This window comes from Topomyia yanbarensis, chromosome 2 (assembly GCF_030247195.1).
Source record: "Topomyia yanbarensis strain Yona2022 chromosome 2, ASM3024719v1, whole genome shotgun sequence".
NCBI classification, from domain to species: Eukaryota; Metazoa; Arthropoda; class Insecta; order Diptera; family Culicidae; genus Topomyia; species Topomyia yanbarensis.
Genome location: NC_080671.1, coordinates 399,270,721 through 399,290,062, shown reverse-complemented (window position 1 = coordinate 399,290,062; position 19,342 = coordinate 399,270,721). Strand labels below are relative to the sequence as shown.

General features: G+C 38.5%; 1 protein-coding gene across 6 annotated transcripts in view; it reads left to right on the top strand.

Annotated features, from left to right (window-relative positions):
- The window catches only part of LOC131684896 (unconventional myosin-IXb-like), a 240,142-nt gene that overhangs the window by 194,390 nt on the left and 26,410 nt on the right, over positions 1 to 19,342 (top strand). For all 6 annotated transcript variants that reach the window (XM_058968140.1, XM_058968141.1, XM_058968138.1 and 3 more), the window contains 2 exons: positions 4,853 to 5,042; positions 5,119 to 5,202. In XM_058968140.1, coding sequence (XP_058824123.1) covers positions 4,853 to 5,042; positions 5,119 to 5,202 — 274 coding nt within the window. The remainder of the gene's footprint in view (positions 1 to 4,852; positions 5,043 to 5,118; positions 5,203 to 19,342) is intronic.

Genomic DNA, 19,342 nt, shown 5'->3' with positions numbered 1-19,342 from the left:
TTTATCGATTGTTGCGTTTAAGGAGAAACAACCCTCAATCATAATGTTCTCTCCTCCATGTTTGAATGTATTGTGACATTTAGAATTTTCTGAACTGCGAACCAATCGTTTCCCATCAAATCTATTTTCTAACCATTTTACACCTCTGTCTCAACTGACTAGAAAATGTCCTGTTTTCGGAACACACCTTAGTTATTCATTGGCGAACTACAGCTGCCCTTCAGTTTCAGCTTCTTTCTCCGAATAGCCTAGATAAGCCGTTATGTGTCGGTAGTGTTTGTTTCAACTGGCTAAGAATTACACTAAGGACCACCTGTTCCGGTAGTAAAAACCCAATAAACAGGAAACCCCAAAGGACGGGGCCTGGGAAGAGCCAGGCGAATTCCCCAGTATGCTGCATTATGCAGCGGAAGGTTCGCTTTAAGGAACCGAATTTTTTCACCGATGATTGGCATTATTTTTCCGGAGTTTTGTTTGTTGGAGGCTTGCTAAGACTTTCGGTAGTTCGGTGAAGTTTTGCTGGGTTTCGATTCCCAAATTTCGATATGTACAGACGAACCTGCCCAGAGGCCATGTTGTATCCGGCCAAGAGTTGAGCCACTGAGTTCCTACTCCTATGTCGTAGAAGGCGACTGCAATCAGGACTCCCTAAGTCAAGATGCAGCTATGTGTGAGGACTTAACTACAACAACAACTATGAATCTATCTCGACTTATGCAGGACGGTAAAACTTCCATAGCATCGGTTCATGAACCGTACTTCCATAAAGGAATCTTCTCTATTGAAAACACTACCTTTATTGCTTACAACAAGACAGATATGACTAACCCACGTGAAATGCCTCGTGTATGCATTCCTGCAAATAAGAGTATTGATGAGTGTCTCATATCAGAGCTCACCCCTCCCGATATCTGTGCAGTCACAGTTACACTGACTGTCGGTAACATAGACAAAAAGTTTACATATTGTTCAGCATATCTACCGCATAACGAGTCATCTCCTTCCGATGATTTCGAAAGCGTTGCATCATATTGTAGCAGAAATGGGCTTCTGATCATTATCGGCTGTGATTAAAATGTCATTCGCATCATTTGGGGCAGCTAAGACATTAATCTAAGAGGCTCTGAACGGACGAATCACATAAGTAGTACTAATCTGCATATACTGAATGTGTAAAACCGACCAACTTTTGCAAGGTCTGAGAGATAGGAGGTGTTAGGCATAACGCTTTGCTCTGAAAGAGTTTCGCATGAGCTGGAAAATTGGAAGGTTCCAATTGAAGCTGAATCATCTCTATCCGATCATAAATGTAGGGGAACCTGGGGCTATTAAGATAGTGGGGGTATTTGGACCCCCTCGATTTCTCAGAAAATAGCAAGACTTTCTAACTATCGTGCATATTCGTGGAACCGCTATTCTGAAACATTAATTTTGAGAGCTAAAGTTGATTCTTTGTTCTTTGTAGAAAGGAGATACAACAAATTTCGTTGTTTTGCCATTCTCAAAACAAAAATCATTATAATGGAAAAACCGTGATTAAAGCAACAAACAAAAAATGAAAAAAAAAAAAAAGGTAAGTGTTTTGGAAAGCTTGAGGTTCCTATTTCATGGAATGATTTTTGTTTGGGTGAAAACAGATATTTTCGAGACGCTCACCACTTTTGTGCGACACGAGCGTACGGGGCTATTCGGACCCCCTATTCCGTCAACCATCGTTCAGCGGCTTGCGGCTGCGCACACCATTGCATACACCACAGCACAGAAAATACATGGGCCGCCAATCGACAGCTGTGACATATCAGATTACGTTTTTGTAAAGCAATTTTTTTTTTGCTTCTTAAGGAGTGTCTCTTGTAACTAATTCATAGGTAAACATAATTCCATTGCAAAAAAAATTAAAGAAAAACAGAATCTGCATTGCCCCGTAGGGAGGTCCGAATTACTCCTACATTGTAAAAGGCTGGAAAAACGTAGAGGTTTGCAAATCGTCGCCTAGTGCTGCCATAGAGTGGTGCAAATGAACTTTTTATGGCACCAAAATATAGCTGAGGTTTCAAACTAACAATTAGGACTTTTGACCGGTAACTTTTTTCACATCTATCCACCTAAAATGGCGATTTGCTTAAGTAGGTCCGAATATATTTCCGATTTATATTTTTCGATTATATCGATGTTACCCTCAGTGTGATAATATATCGTAATCCTAAATCAACAAACTGGGACTTCTTTTCGAAAAACTTGGCGACTAAATTTCATGGATATTTTCGAACATTTAATTAACTAAACGACTTAGATGACGTCGTGGGTACGACAAATTCATTCATAGTAGCATCCTACGAAGAAGCTTGTCCACTTCGTACTGTAAAATCGGTTAAATCTCCTTGGTGGAGGGCTGAGTTTGACAGAATGAAGAAGGATATAAAAAGAACTTGGAAACGACGTCAGCAGCGTGATGACTGCAGGGCTTTAGGATCAGCTCGTAGTGTATTTAAGAAATGTTTTAGATCTACAGAGCGGACTGGCTGGTAAAACCTATGCAATAATGTCTCTAATAACGAAGCTGACAGGTTAAATAAAATCCTTTTTAAAAATCGAAAGATTTTCAAATGAACTCCTTAAAAACCAGAAATGGTGTCAGCTTAAGTTCTTTTTTCTAAAAGCTGAAACTAATAATAGATCATTACATCAGAAACGTTAAATTATTTGAATATTCACTGCACAAAATGTAAAATGCATATCAGTGTGGGAAATGCACGATCACTCTGCTTCACGATGTTGTTTACAACATTGAGAAGGCCTTCTCGCTCAAGCAATCTAGCTTGGATGTGTTCCTAGATATTGAAGGTACTTCTGACAATGTGTCCTTCCAGTCTATTCTGGAAGCGACGTGCATTCATGGGGTATCTACATGTATCTCGGGTTGGATAAACGCAATGCTCAGTAATCGCATTCTTTGCTCGTCACTAAGACAGGCAGAGATACGGAAGTGGAGTATTTGCGGTTGTCCTTAGGGTGGCGTTCTATCACTTTTATTATGGAACCTGGCTGCCGCTGGCTTGCTGAAGAAACTCAATGAGCTTGGATTTCCAACCTACAAGGTTACAAGGGGAGAAGAAATTCTTGCTCCCAGCGATATTACACTCACATGTAGTTTTCCTAACAGGACATTTTACGCGAAAATTCCCTCCTGAGAGGAGTGATTGTTTGGCTACACGGCGAGACAACAAACGCAAATTTTTGTTACACTGACGTTTCTCTGTCGTAAAATGAGATTGGAACAGTTTCACTCGCTAGCTGGATACTGTAGTGTATACCAAGCAGAAATCTTCACGATTATGTGCGGGGTACAGTCAGCCCTTCAACAGAGCTTATCCGGCAAAGTTATAAGCTTCTGCTCCGCTGGTCAGGCTGCAATCAAGGCCCTTGGCACAGACAAATCACGGTTCAAGCCAGCGATTGTGTGCCGAATCCAAATCGAAGAACTAAACATTGTCAACACTATCTACCTTGTCTGGGTACCCAGACATTCCAGTATTACTGGAAATGAATGGGCTGACGAATTGGCCAGTGCAGTTACAGCAATTGACTTCGTTGGTACTGAGCCCGTCCTTCCAATTTCGACAAGTTGGATAACGGAAAAATACGGTACTGGGTTTCATCCTAACACCGACATTTTTGGAGAAATCTACAAACGTGTCGCCAAACAAACGCATTTCTGGAACAACCGTGTCCAATGATTTCGAAAAATCTCCAACAATTTTCAAAACTCCACTGCGGCATGCTGACCAGGGCTTTAACCGTCCACTGCAAACTCAACTATCACATGGCAACTATTCAGCGCGCTGAGTCTTTTTCATGTGATCTTTGTGAGTCCGACTACGGAACCTCATATAATCTGATATGCGACTGCCCAGCAGTAGCGCAATTGCGGTTTCGAGTTTTCCGCCGTCCTTACATAGATGACACTCTGTTTAGACGATTGAAACCCAGAGACATACTAAAGTTTCTTATCCAATGCCGTAAAGAACTTTGGGCTTACTCGCAGGCGAGTTGAACTACTTGTGAGTTTAACTTGCCTGCTGTTTGTTTTGGTTTATGTGCTGTTATTTTTCCCACCCTTCCAATACTACTTCCTTCCTCCTCCTTTCGTTTCGCTCAGGAAATTATGAAAAGACACAACATTGCAATATTTCCGACTACATTCGGGGAACGTGCCATTTGAGCCAATATATTTTGATACCACTAGAAAAAAATGTTTGAAATGACACCCCAAGTTTCTCGACAATTTTGTTTATAGAAAGAATGTTTCCACATAATAAATTGCTTTGGTTTGATAACTCCATAATACTGAAGAACTGATAAAAACTCTAGAAATTTGTTTCGAACAAGTCAGGAATAAGAATTTGGTAAAAATTCGACACACCCCAGAAACAGACCCAATCAAAACTTTGTACATACATGCTAAGCACAAATATTCCACCGTAGTCAACAAAACGCTAGAATCAGCAGTTTTCGGGAATAAATAATATCTAAATTTCTTCTAAATTTGCACCAGGAACACCTGTGCAATATCTAAAGTAGTTTAACCTACTCGAAAAAGCTTGCCATAATAGCGGACGTATTAAGACCAACTGAAGTGCTCATCTAAAAAAATGCTACCAGTATAGATCAATGAAGGTCGTCATGAGATTTCGCCCTCGATCACATCAAATTTCCGTGGTCGTTTTATTAAACAAATCCTAATGTTTACTCTTCGAATATTTACTCTAGTAAAAGCATCCATCACACCAGATTTCCGCTACATTCGACACTAACCATTCCGTTTTATTTTTGCGCCCCTTTCACCCTGAAGGAAGAACAAATCCTTTCGACCCCGGGAACGGCCGAAGAAGGGCCTGAAAAATCTCCAGTCGGTGAAAACCCTTTCCGCCGGACAGAATCTCAGCAACAACCAGACGGCGGTGAAAACTCGTAAACAACCGCTAACCGTGACGGCACAGTTCCAGATCTCGCTGGTCGCACTCATGGAAACGCTCAACCAGGTAAAGCATTGTTGTTGACTTGTTTATTCTGCATATGTGTCGTTTTGAGTTGACGATTTTACGTTTCTTATTGCAGGCGAATCCATTCTTCATTCGGTGCATCAAGTCGAACCCGAACAAAGTGCCGAACCAGTTCGATGATGCCACCATCACCAGGCAGGTAAGAAAACGATTACATTCTGGTTTCTCTGTCACCCGTTGTTGGAGGGGAAAATCTTATTCGAATGAATGGATCAACGTTGCAGCTTTGTAGGAATTGTCTATAATTTATTATTTCTTTGTGGACTAACTAAAGCTGTGAAGACAGCTGGATTTCAGATCAATTGCATTGTGAACGGCTGATGTAGGTTTTTACTTGAGATTGAGGGCTGACTTGATATTTGAAGACGAAAAAATGTGGTTATCATGTTATGTGTTGCGATATCCTGCATAAAAATATTTTCTATTTTTACATCCTCTACGTTTAATCCTCTACGGTCTGTTCCGTCGGAAAGTTAATCCTTTTAAGAGGTTCAAAGATTAAAGAACTTTACGACGATTTAAAAAAAATATAAACGACTTTCTAAGCAGTGAAAATGACTACATAACAGCACCTCAAGTGTGCACATTACCATGCGATAAGAAAAGAGTTACATTGCCCATCACGTTCTGTATTTGCTGGTGGTTTTGGCTCAGCTGGAGAACCGAATGTTTCAATTACACCTTTGTCTGTCCAAGCACTATGGCGAATAAGTGCACTTGTGGAGGTATTCAGAAAGAAGCACGAAGAAATGCAGGAAATATTTCTACCCGAGCAGTTCATGTAATCCAAAACATATGATCGAAGTAGAAACTGCAAAAAGACTCCCTTACTAGGGTAAAGGTATCCAATTTTAACTTATTAATTAAAGTTTAATGCTTCTTCTACCCTATCCTAGATCTGAGCAAAAATATTTCTTCTCTAGCAAATTATATTCGACAAATCTCAGCCCTTAAATTAATTTTTTGGACTAAGGCATCTGCCGCATACCCTACCCAGGCAACCCGCAAGCGGAAGAAGCAGTCATAAATTGACGAAAGGAGCGGTCATTTGTTCACAGAAATTTCTTACCTTGAACGACAACAAAACAAATGATGGGAGAAATTTTGGACCTCTCGGCCCATCCGCCCGGTCGGTTTACCTAGGATGTTTCGACATTCCCTCTTCAGTTATGATTCTAGCCCGGCTCGGTACGGTTCTCCTTTAAACCATTCGAAAACGTCGCGATTTCATAATACACACATGTTACAAAGACTTTCTATTCGTGTTGAAATTCAGGCTTTTCCGGTTCGCTACCACCGACATTTCTGCTATTCTAGTGAAGCAATCGATGGATCAGTAAGTGATGTGGCAAATTGTTTCCAATGCAAGCTTGATGCACCATGAGCAAAAGTGTTCAATTCCGGTTAATTATGCGCACCCCCGTCAGTGTCAGAGTGACATTCGTGTTGATACTCTTTGCGGTTAATAGTTTGATGATTGCCCTGCTGCTCATTACCGGAATGATGCTGAAGTTGAAAGTGATCGTCACCATCGGAGTGGTAGGCATTTGTTCCAGGGTAGAAAGATAAATCAGGCTGGTAACGAGTCGGGTATTCGTTTTTCTCCTAAACGTGAAATGACAATCTAAAGGGACTTTAATTAAGTTTTGAATCAAATAGAAGAACAACGGATATATCGAGATCCTAGCTGCAGCTGCTTAGATTCAAGTGTTGGGAGTTGGATCAGTACAATTTGCGATTGTTAGTAATGACGCGAAAACTTACGCATTTGACAGACACCATAACCACTGCAAATCACTAAACTTAGCAAAATCTAGTCATAACTAAATCGACTATTAGTATTGCGGTTGACTAATGACTACTCGTATAGTTCATTTCGCAAATTTAAAGGTCCCTTTCGGCTTCTATACCATTTTGTAAAAGGTAGACATAAACGCCAAACATCTTTTTTTTTTACTATCCGTTCAGTATCTTGCAGATCGTTAGTAAAATAAGCCACGTATTATCTATTGTAAGGGTCATTTGTTATCGAAGCGTAATCTTTGAATTCGACGTGGGATAACTGATGAATCCTTAGTTTGATTGCACAGCTAGAGATTCCTGATCGTAACTTAACATGGCTTAACATGAATTTAAAATCATTTTTCTTCAATACTAACTCGTAAATTTTGTTTGTACGGAATGTATCATAAAACCAAATAACATGCTTGATTCTCTATGTTCCTACCTGTTTGGCGTGCTGCAGACAAAAGATAGTCAATAACCAACCTTCTGAAATGGATTATTCTTTGAATCACTCTATTCAGTATTTATTTTATAACTTTTCTAACGATTTGCTGATTGTCACTTTAGTAGTTTTCACATAAATGAATGCATTTTAACCACCTTGACCCCGATAGCTAAACAAATAGTTTTGTATGAGAGTGTATGGTCATTAGAGAGTCCATACCCGAATACATTTTTGGGTTTCATTTGAATCATGTAACAACTGTGGAAAGTCTCAGCTCAATCGTTGAAATTATTTTTCCGCGTTCATGGTTCAAAGATTGGCCTTCAGATTGATTGGATGGCATATGCTCTATCTTCAAACACGGCCGCAAACTGGAGTGTAATAACTATCCATATATAACGATCCTCAGTGCCACCTATAAAGTACTTTCTCATCTTGTTTACCGAACTGCACCCGTTGGTTGTATACTTTGTCGGCGAATACAATCGGGTTTCCAATAGGACAATAAACGACGGATGAAATGTTTAACTTGTGATAATTCATGAATAAATTCCAGGAATGCAACTCGCTAACTCACCATCTGTTTGTGAATTTCAAGCCGACGTACGCTTCAGTGAAACGAAACGAACTGTGTCAGAAACTGCTTAAACATGGTTTTGCGACATCACTGATCAATGTGATTCCCATGACACTGGATGGATCAAAATCAAGCATCAAATTAGCCGGAGAGAAATCCGGTTCGTTCGTGACAATAGATGGATTGAAGCAGGGCGATGCAATCTAATCAATTGTTCAACATAGCGCTTGAAGATTATATGTACACAGGAATGAAACCATCATACCGACACCTCACTTGCTTCTTGGCTTCGCGGACGTCATCGAAATCATTGGCATTGATCGCAGAGCAGTTGAAGAGGCATTTTTGCCTTTTAAAATGGAGGTTGTGGAAATCAGACTAACTATAAACTCTGATAAGATAAATTACATGGCAGTTGGTGGAGAATGAGGCAATCCGAATGGTGTTGGTTCCGAGGTGGAGATCGAAGGAGTACGGTACAAAGTTGTCGATGAATTCATGAATTCATAAACTTACTCTTTCGAATACTAGTGACACGTGTGATAACAAAGTAGGCCGTGAGGTAAAATGGCGTGTTGTAACTATAAATTGGACTTTCTACAGTTTGCGTAGTCAGCACAAAATATACAAATCACTGATACTCCCTATTGCTCTGTATGGTCTTGAGGTATTGACGTTGAAGGAGGCAGACTAAAGAATGTTCGGTGCCTTTTAGAGAATTCTGCGTTCAATACTGCAATAGAAAATGAAGAATGGTGCAGACGCATGAATCACAAACTGTACTAAGAATACAAAACGGGTTGACATAGAAAGGCTGATGAAACACGACTGACTACAGTGGACGGATTGGACATATAGTGCAAATACCGGAGACCAGCAAAAGTGATGCTCAGCAGCGAATCTACAATCTGGTCGTCGACTTCGCGGCAAATCACGCACTCCGCAGTACTCGGGTAACCTGGAAATCTAAATACATGCGGTCATGATTCGGAGTACCCGGATTGTTCAGCCATTTACCAATCTTCGCGCGGTGGTAAAGCTTTTCAGATCTCATTGTTTTATGGAACCCATGGTTTGCACGAGCTTCGGAGATAAGCGCCTTCTGATCTACCGGTTAGTGTTTTTGTGATAGGCAATGAAGTCGTTAACCACCTCAAACTCAACAGCATCGATTGTAATTCTGCTGCTCAGACATTCCATATCGTGCCCAGTTCCACCAGCCAGCATGTACTTCATCTTAGATATATTTATTCAGTCCTACTCGTGCTGCTTCGCGCTTCAGTCGGGTATACAAATCAGCTACCGTCTTCATGTTTCTGCAAATTATATCCACACGAATTGCCCAGATCAGGTCAAAGTCGTGCTCCGCATGTTGAACTCCACTCTTCGCTTCACATCCTCTAGTGCAGCGATTCTCACCCTGGGGTCCGTGGACCTCTAGGGAGGTATGAAGTCGTTCATGATCTAGTTATTTTCCGTCGGCCTATTTCCGCTACGAGGCCAAATACCGATGCCAGAGAGGTGACTCCACTATCTGGACTAGCTATCGGCCCATCAACTCATGGACGGCTTTACTTCCTTTCCGAAGAAAGGTGTAACCACAGATTTTGTATTTCAACCACCGCACAGTGGTTGGAAACGCCAAAAACGTGCACTTAATTCACTAGAGGCCAAACCATCGAATATATTCACAGGGTGTCTTTGGAGGAATTGTTCGTATGGGACGATCCATAAATGACGTAGCATTTTTTGAACGATTTTTAACACCCCCCTCCCCCATCGTAGCATTTCGTCACAAACCTCTAAATACACCCCCTGGTAAATACGTAGCTTGACGGTGATTCTCCCCCCCCCCCTTGTCCCCGTAAAACTATTTAAAAATATAAAAAACGATAGTAGTTATTCCCCTTTAAAAAAACTACGTAGCATGACATGACCCCCTACCCCCCTGTCGTCACACATCATCACATAATACAAAACTCCCCCCTCCCCCATATAATGCTACGTCATTTATGGATGATCCCTATGAATATTCCCCACAATCTGATAACAATTGAAATTAGGCATGGCTTACTATGATCAAACTAAAGAAAGTAACTTTTTATACTGACGAGGTAAAAAATTGGTGTCTTCGACAAAGTTTTAGAAATGCTCATAGTGAAGAATTTTGTTGAAGAACTTGAGCTTGTAGGACGAAAGGTTATTGATTTATAAGGCTTTTTCTATAACTAAATCTAATTTTTTTAATGTAACTTTTTTCATTGTGACTTTTCGTGCAAACTATGTTCAAGACAAATGGTACATAATATTGTCAAAGACTGTATGTAAAAATACTGACTTGTTTTAAAGTTATTGAAAATTTTTACATTTTTTTACACCAACTTCAACTACGTATAGGAAACAAAAGTACAAACCAAAATGCACGAACAGGCACTTTTTTCACTGTCTAGACCATGCACAATAAAACTAAGAAGGTTTGGTGCGTGGCACTCTAGAACCCTATGAATAGGGTAAGTTTACTTTATCATGTTTTTTTGCCTTTTCCATACAAAAATCAGCAAAAAAAAATTTAAGTTGTTTTACCCCAATTTTTGAAATTCTTGGTTTGATATTCAATTACAAGTATTATTTTCACTTATACCTGAATATTTCAGATTTTATAAACGTGGAAGCAAAAGTGTGGAGTTTTTAATATCACTGGAGATCACGAACTAATATATACTCGAATAGACATGTCACAATGAATTTAATGCTTACAAATTATCAACTGTTCGTAGAGGCTCACTAACCGGAACTAATCCCTAGAAAAGTTTTTTATATATCAGAGTATAAAAATTGCAATTCTAAATTAATCAGATTTGGAAAATTAACACACGAGGAGTTGTTGTCATACCATTAATTACTAAATTTTACAGAAAAAATCGAATTTTTTTTGCTGATTTTTGTATGGAAAAAGTAAAAAAACATGATAAAGTAAGCTTACCCTATTCATAGAGTTCTAGAGTGCCACGCACCAAACCATCTTAGCTTTATTGTGCATAGTTTAAACAGTGAAAAAAGTGCATGTTCGTGCATTTTGGTTTGCACCTTTCTTTCTTATACGTAGTTGAAGTTGGTGTAAAAAATGTAAAAATCTTCAATAATTTTAAAACAAATGAGTATTTTAACATACAGTCTTCGACAATATTATGTAGTTATGATACTTACACATTTGTCTTGAACATTGTTTGTACGAAAATTCACAATGAAAAAAGTTATATTAAAAAAAACTAGATTTAAGGGGGTTGCCATAGAAAACGCCTTATACATCGATAACCTTTAGTCCTACAAGCCAAGTTCTTCAACAAAATTCTTCACTATGAGCATTTCTAAAACTTTGTCGAAGACACCAACTTTCTACCTCGTCAGTAAAAATATTTTTTTTAGTTCGATCATAGTAAGCCATGCCTAATTTCAATTGTTATCAGATTGTGGGGAATATTCATACGAACAATTCCTCCAAAGACACCCTGTGAATATATTCGATGGTTTGGCCTCTAGTGAATTAAGCTCACGTTTTCGGCGTTTCCGACCACTGTGCACCGGCGCCGTCATCCGTGAAGTCGTTGCTGGGGGTCTGCGAAGATGAACACGGTCCACCGTGTCATATGCAGTTTTGAAGTCGATGAGCAAGTGATGTGACCGGATCCGATATTCACGACATTTTCGGAAGGTAGCGTATAGCAATGGTTTGGTCAATTATTGATCTGCCGCTAATGAAACCGGCTTGTTAGCCACCAACAAATCCGTTTACCATTAGTGATAGGTGTCGGAATAGTATTTGAGACATTTGAAAGTGGGATCGCCCTATAGTTTTCATAGTCCAATGTGTCGCTTTTCTTGTATTTTGGGGTGATAACATCTTCCATGAACTCCTCCAGTAGCTATTGTGTACCCGCAGATCCTTCCGATTATGCGATGCACCTATTCCGTTAGTTTCTCCCCAAGAAGAAGTCATTTCCCAGACCATTCATATCAGCTGCTTTGTTGTCCTTGAGAGTCGCTAAGCTTTTTGTAGAAGCAGCTCTACCTCCCCTCTCTCCGCCTCTTCCAGGCGAGACTTCCTATCCTGAAAAGGATGTCTGCTGTTTTCGTTTCTGTCGGTTCGAATCCGCGTTCTGACAGGAGGCATGTTTCAGCATTACTGCGCGTGTTATATTCTTCTCTTCCAATATCTCTTGGAACTAGCCATCGAATAAATCGTTGATTCTTCTGCAGGTATTCTAGGTCGTTTTTGCAGCGTTGCTTGTAGTTGCTTTTGTTCTGCTCCAGCAATACTCTAGCCGCATTTCAGCGAACACCTCCTCCCGTAGCGGCGCTGTTTTGAAATGCTACATGCGTAAGTTGTCGCAACATCGGGCTCTCTCAGTCGGTCCAGGTTATAACTTGACGGGCGCCGCTATCTTGCGTTATTCATTACGGATAATTTTGGACGCAGCTTAACCATTACTAGGTAGTGGTCCATGTCGATGTTAGCACCCCGATACGTTCTTACGCCGATAATGTCCGAATAGTCCCATCCATCAATCAGAATGTCGTCGATTTGAGATTCTGTTTGCTGAAGTGATCTACAGGTGTTTCTAGGCAGGCGGCGATGTTGGAAGAAAATGCCCTTTATGGCCACGTGCTTGTAGGTAGCGATGCCCGATCAGAACATCATAACAGAAAATTATCAAATTTATATCTCATGTTGATATTTATTACTCTCTGTGTTATCTTTATGATATACCGATCAGGAATGCAAGAAAACATATCAATATTATATCTTCTGGTGCTATCATTGGATTAATAATATGATATTAATGTACGCATACAACGATGATGTTACAGTAAGCACAGTCTTTTTAAAGCGAATTTTCGAAGCTATTGATTTTTTTATTTGGATTTTCAAAATTCCGCATTTTGAGTATAGACAAGTTTTAGATGCAAGTGGTCGGAGAACTTGTCAGTGAGGTGTTTGATTGACTTACTTGGTTTCAGTTGGATTAAGAGATAACATTTCCTATTTTCTGAGACACTCTTCTGACACATAACTTCGAGTAGGAGGCGTATGATTTAAATGTTAAAGCCATTATTATAAAAAGGTTTGAAATCGTGAAGTTATCGAAGAGCGTTTTTATAAAGATTATAATTTTCCTATAAAATTTATTTCGAAGAATATGCAGGAAGTATCAAGCAGTCCAAATGAAAGAAACGCGAATTGAAATCGAATTGTACTGGTTTATTTAGTCTTCCCCATATCAAAAATGCCAATAACAAATCCCTAAAAGAGATTTATTTTGAAACCTCAAAACTCATTCGTTGCTTTGAATCTATGCGGAATCCTAAATAAGATTTGTTGTATTCTTCGTGAAACAATTTACGTTAAATATCCGCTCAATGTTACCATGTCGCATCGACATTATTTCTAAAAACCATGTGAAACACGTTAACGTACAAGAGAAGAGCCAAAGCGCACTATTTAGAATCTAAAAAGAGCCCCTCTTTCCTAATCTGAAAAGATATTATAAAGCTATTCAGTCTATCGTCATACAGGCAGCTGTATTAGTGACTGAAACTGAATAAAAACAAAGCGTATGACACCAGGAAAACATACATACAGCACTTAGGCTTGGGCAAGGTTCAATGTGTGCGTTCTGGAAACGTCTTCTGCATCTATAATCGTTTTGCCCTTGACGGATGCGTGGAATATTATGCTAACATTAAACCTCAGTCGGAAACAACGTCGTTGGTTCATGCAGGAAGCTTCCCCATCAAACTCAGAATACCCAGGTTCAAAGCGGCAATATCGACAAATAATAATCTGCTTGTCATCCCGATCAGAATGCAAAAACAAGATTATAACAGAATGCAATTTTCGTAATAGGCTGTGTTATAAATCTGGTCTCGTTAGTAGTTAAAATAACAGAAAATTATAACAAGCAACAGCTCGAGATATAGTCTTGAAATATTTTTGTTATGTGTTTCTGATCGGGATATACTCACAATAACAATCAGCCAGCAGGTATGCAATTATTTGGCAATGCTATGAAAGCTTTTGCTGCAGGAAGCTTTTTGCTCCAAAGAAAAAAGCGCCCTAATGTATGCTTTATTTTTCTCGTATTCTATTTTTAGACGTGCACGCTAAAATCATTGATATTATACAATAAGTAATACAAGCTATCTCAAGTTGTTATGATCGTGTTATATTGCTATCAACATTTGTTATAAATGTGATATTCGTAGACAATTTTTTGTTAGAATTTTTGTTATTTTAACACCTAACGGTTTCTACTTTATAACAAAATTTGCTAGGAAATTTTTCGTAACAAAATATCAGCATGAGTTATAATTGTGTTATTTCCTTCTGGTCGGGTGTCGATGAGTCTAAAGCTGATTTGCTTCGAGAGAAGTTGGACTTGAATGCTTCGTGTTCCACTCGTCAGTAACTGACACTAACTTGCTGCCAATTAGACGATATATCCAAACCAACACCAAATTTGCGGAAGTTAGATATTAAATCCAAAAAGTTCTCACAATGTGCGTGAACGCCTACAGCAACGGGCTGGTACTGAGTGATGTCTCGTCTCGGTTAGCCAAACACAAAAGCTCTGGGTTGCTAATAGGAAAACCAGCTCTTGTCTTTTGACATTAGATTCGAACGCCTGTGAGTAAGGTTGACGTGTCCTTATTAATCTCATTAGTCACGAAGTCACACTATTTCGCTGATAACTCGGCTTACACTGATTGGATTGCGCTTCAATAGACCGTCGCTGTTGTGCTATCTTATGACAAGCGCCATTTAGCACATTTCATATCTTGAAACTTATAAATGGTATAATGGTATAAACATTCCAAAAAAGACAATAGATGCATCTATCTATTCTGTATTAATCCCTCAAATATTACGAAGATCGGTTGACTATGTTGCGAGTTTTTACTATGAATGTAAGCAAAAATCGCGCACACACGTGTCATAGACGTGTATTGATGACAAAATTTGTATGACCTGTCATAATCGTGCATGAAAAATTTTCCATAGAAAAAAGTCATCAATTTTTATTCATATCTTTGGTTTAATTTGGTCTATAAACAATCGGTTAGATGCATTTTGAAAGAAATGAATCAGGGAATCTTTAAAAAATTGTAACTTTTGGTTACAGTGTTGCCAAATATGCTGTATTTCCAATTTAAAACATAAACTGTGTTTTTCTCACCACTCGCGTATTTTTTTTTCGAAAAATTTTATGCCATTGTGTTCCTCACATATTTTTACATATAAAAATATCTAAAACTTCAATATAACTTGAGCAAATCCCAAGATACAGTGATTTGAAGCAAAAAACTCATAATTTCTCAGCATGGTTCTCGCTATATCTTAGTAACCAAGAAGAATTTCAAAATTCTGAAAACGCCACTTTGTAGAGATTTTTCAGACAAGTAATGTGGCATATCTAACTCTGTTTGCCCCAAAATGGCGTTTGTCATAAGATAGCACAACAGCGACGAGATATCATCGCTCTTGCATTTAACCGATCACCATGAAACCTGTTCCCAGATCGCATGTGTTACCGTAGCTCTGGTATATGGTGTAATTCCCACGAAAGACACGCACCGTAAACCCCTTCCAACACACCTTGTGCAGCGCTACGAAGTCGAACTTGCGGTCTCGTACTATATCGAGCAGGCAGTATGCGGATAATTCTGATAAAGTTTAGACACGGTGTCTTTGTCCAACAACTTTATTCAAAAAAATTCGGCATCTGTAAGACTTCGGGATATGGAAGAATGGATTTTTCCCTTTCATTTGAAAGTAAAATTAAAATATTCTGTCGGGGGGTCTAGAACAACTTTTTATTTTAAAGTTTTTTTTTATTGAAAACTTAAGTGTTTTAAAGAAATTAATTCGCATTTTTGCTACTAATGTGTACTATAGACATTCAAAAAATAAGTAAGAATCTGATGAACAATTACATTGTCTACAACTTCGTAAAATGCTATAAATCGATATAAAATCACCCGAGAAAGTTATTACAATTTTATCAGCTCCGCCTATGGATTAAGAAGTCGATAAACAAGGACTTACAAAAAAATGTTGTGTTTAAATGAACAGTAAAATCAGATAAATTTCAATGCATACAAAGTCCCATTCTGAGCAGAAAAAATATATTTTCAGATTTCTCCGGGTCTTGTGCGAAAATGACACTTTATGAACAAGGAGCTGTGGAAAGGTGTTGACCAAATTTATTCGAAATTTCTTATACCTTTTCAAGATGTTGATTAATGTAGTAACGGATTTTATCATGCCTTTTTCATTTCTTTTCTCGCTCTAGGGGATAGCTAATATAAACTAGAATGACCCATCCTATCCTGCTTGGTAAAATACAATTGGCTTAAAAGCTTTATATTTGAATGAACTAAAGTAGACAGTTCGAGTCATTGTAATAAACGACGGATTTTATTGCATGAAAAGAAAGAGAAGCTCTTTGAGTTTTGGATCCATGTTTGTTATCGTTTGGGATAGATTCATTTCATCAGAATTTATAGATGCAGATTTTTGCTTGTCCTCAAATTTTATTTCCAAATCGAACACACTTTACATAATCTTAGAAAAAAGAACAAAACCATGTTTCATAATTTCTTTTAAGAAGAAATTCCGGAGTCATTACTCGTTGAACACGGATCACAACAGAAAACGATCAAGAAAATATCAGGCTGGACCATACATTCAGTAAATTCTCAAAGTAATACAAGTCTGTTTATTGAAGATTCCTCTCATAATATGGGATAAGAGCAAAGACAACATATCAAGAAGACAGAGTGCCAGTTCAGTTCAAAATCTGAAGGCATTAACAGCAACACGTCTTTCGGGTAAAGGTGACACTTTCTATATCTACTTTTACCTTCGTACTATAGACAAAACCTTTATTTCTCATTTACTATTGCGATTTCTGTACAGCGATTCGCAAAAGTTAACAAACTTGAACATAAATCTCGTCGAATTATTTTTCTATCTTTCATGAATCTGTCAATCAGGATTCTCAATCGAAATCAAATCTAATGACTGAATATCTAATGAAGTTTGATCAAATATAAAGTTAAAATTTAGGCCAAATATATCCCACAAGATGCTAACGAGTAAAAAGGTAGATTCAAGATTACATCAAGCATACTCCAGAATGAGTGAGGAAATAAAAAAAGAAGAAACAAATATATCTGTGACAGAAAAAACTGTTTCATTTTGCTGCATTACCCAGCATATTTCAAAAGAGTCTTAATTTCGTTCAAATTTTATCTACTCTTCTATATATCATTGGTGCGCATAAAACGGTGGAATCTGGAATTATGTTTTTTATGCCTTAAGGTGGGACTTTGCTAGCATTCAGGTTCTTCTGAGCACACTGTTAAAATAAGGCAATCCATTTTTTTACAAATAAAAATGTTTTTGGAATAAAGCTTCTTAACCAATAGGCCCCGTGCGAATCTAAAAACTTTGATAAAAATTTAATAGCTTTCTCTGTAGTTTTCTACGAAGTTGTACACAATGAAATTGTCCATCAGATTCTCACTTTTGGTAATATTTGAATGTCTAAAGTACTACCTAGGGGCAAAAATGTGAACGAGTTTCATTGAAAAACTTAAGTTTTCAAACAAAAAATCTTAAAAATAAAAAGTTGTTCTGGAGCCCCCGACAGAATATTTTAATTTTACTTTCAAATGAAAGGGAAAAGCTCATTCTATCACATGCTGAAGTTTTAGCGATGCCGATTTTTTTCGAATAAAATTGTTCTACCAAACACACCGTGTAGAGTCTTGCGTTTGCATGTCCCGAGTTTCCAATACATAGTCCATTTCCGCCGCATAGGTCTAGTCCGATTGTATCCATACGACATTTCGTGGTAAAATTCCTATGTCCTGAATCAACCCGCCTGTAACGCTGGAGGGCCACAAGAGGAGGTATGGGCTAGGTGTTGAGTTTATTTAAAGGCGACGCCAGCTCGCCTTCTCAGGGCTGCTTTGCTGTTTAGTAGAGATGGTTGGGTTCGGGTTTTTGGACCCGAAACCCGGACCCGACCCGAACCCGACGGGTTTCGGGTCGGGTTCGGGTACGATAAATTTTAACTTCTCGGGTTCGGGTCGGGTTCCGGGTTTTCAAATTGAATTTCACGGGTTCGGGTCGGGTCCGGGTTTTTGAAATTTTAAACTTTCGGGTTCGGGTCGGGTTCGGCTTATTCGAATTTGAAATTCTTGGATTCGGGTCGGGTTCGGGGTTTGAACAGATCACATTTCTTGACACTGTTTACGTCTATACACAACACCCAGCCTCTTTTAAAAATAGATTAAATTATTACGACCACGCCTTCCATTGAACTACCTTGATCCTAGGATTACTGTCAAAAATTCTAACACGTGTGGCTAATTCCATAGGCAGATATAACTATACGTATATGGTGCTACTTCAGGTACGAGTGTTTCTATAATTCTTAGATGAGCCTAGGATCCAGCTCGGGTGCTGAAAATTTAAAATACAGTGAAAACCCGATTTTATCAGCCACCGATTTAATCTACAACCGATTTTATCACCTTTTTGACCCGATTTTATCAGCATCATATGAAAAGTGATAGTTTGATGGGTTCTAGCATACGAACTAGGTTGAATTCTAGTAAATCTTTTCTTGAGCATGTTTTTCTCATCTTAGAAATCCGAAACATGCAATTTTTTTTTTTAATTTTGCACTGTTAGACCCCCTTAAGGGAAATTTAAGCAAAATAATTAGGAAAGGTTATAAGGCTATATCTAGAGACAAAAGAAGTATATTTTAAGAGTGTCTTAAAAATAAAGAAAAATATTTGTCCCGATTTTGCCAATGTCCCCATTTATCAGCCTAAAATTCACCAAAGGGCTGATAAAAACGGGTCTTCACTGTATTCGGGATTTTTGGTTGATTCTCCATACATTAAAAAAAAACAAATTTTCCAATTTGTTTATTTTACATTTGGATCTTTTATATGTTTACAAATGTAAATATAAAAATATTAACAAATATTATTTTAATATTGGATCTCGTGCACGCAAATTTTTATTGCGATCGGAGAGCTTCTTTCGCGGGGTCTACTGGCATACTGCATCTGGGGGGTCATTTAATTCTTTTTTGTTTTTCACGTCCAGGTCGAGGCCGGCTTAGTGTCCGCGATCAGATGTTTTTCCCTGTTTCTTGCACTTATTGTTGACCAGTGTAAATCCGTCATTATTATTACCTTCCTGCTGATGTTGCTTACAGTTGATTTTGGGGTGCTGGTATTAGCAACTGCTGCCAACGTTTGTGGTTCAGGCATTAGTATTGAAAACTCTGTTTTGGGTTGGTTTGCCGTAGATGAGTTGGCAATCGGTTGAGATGCGTCTTCCTCTGCATCTTCCGCGCAAGGTTGTCCATGATGTGCTGCTTGATTAAA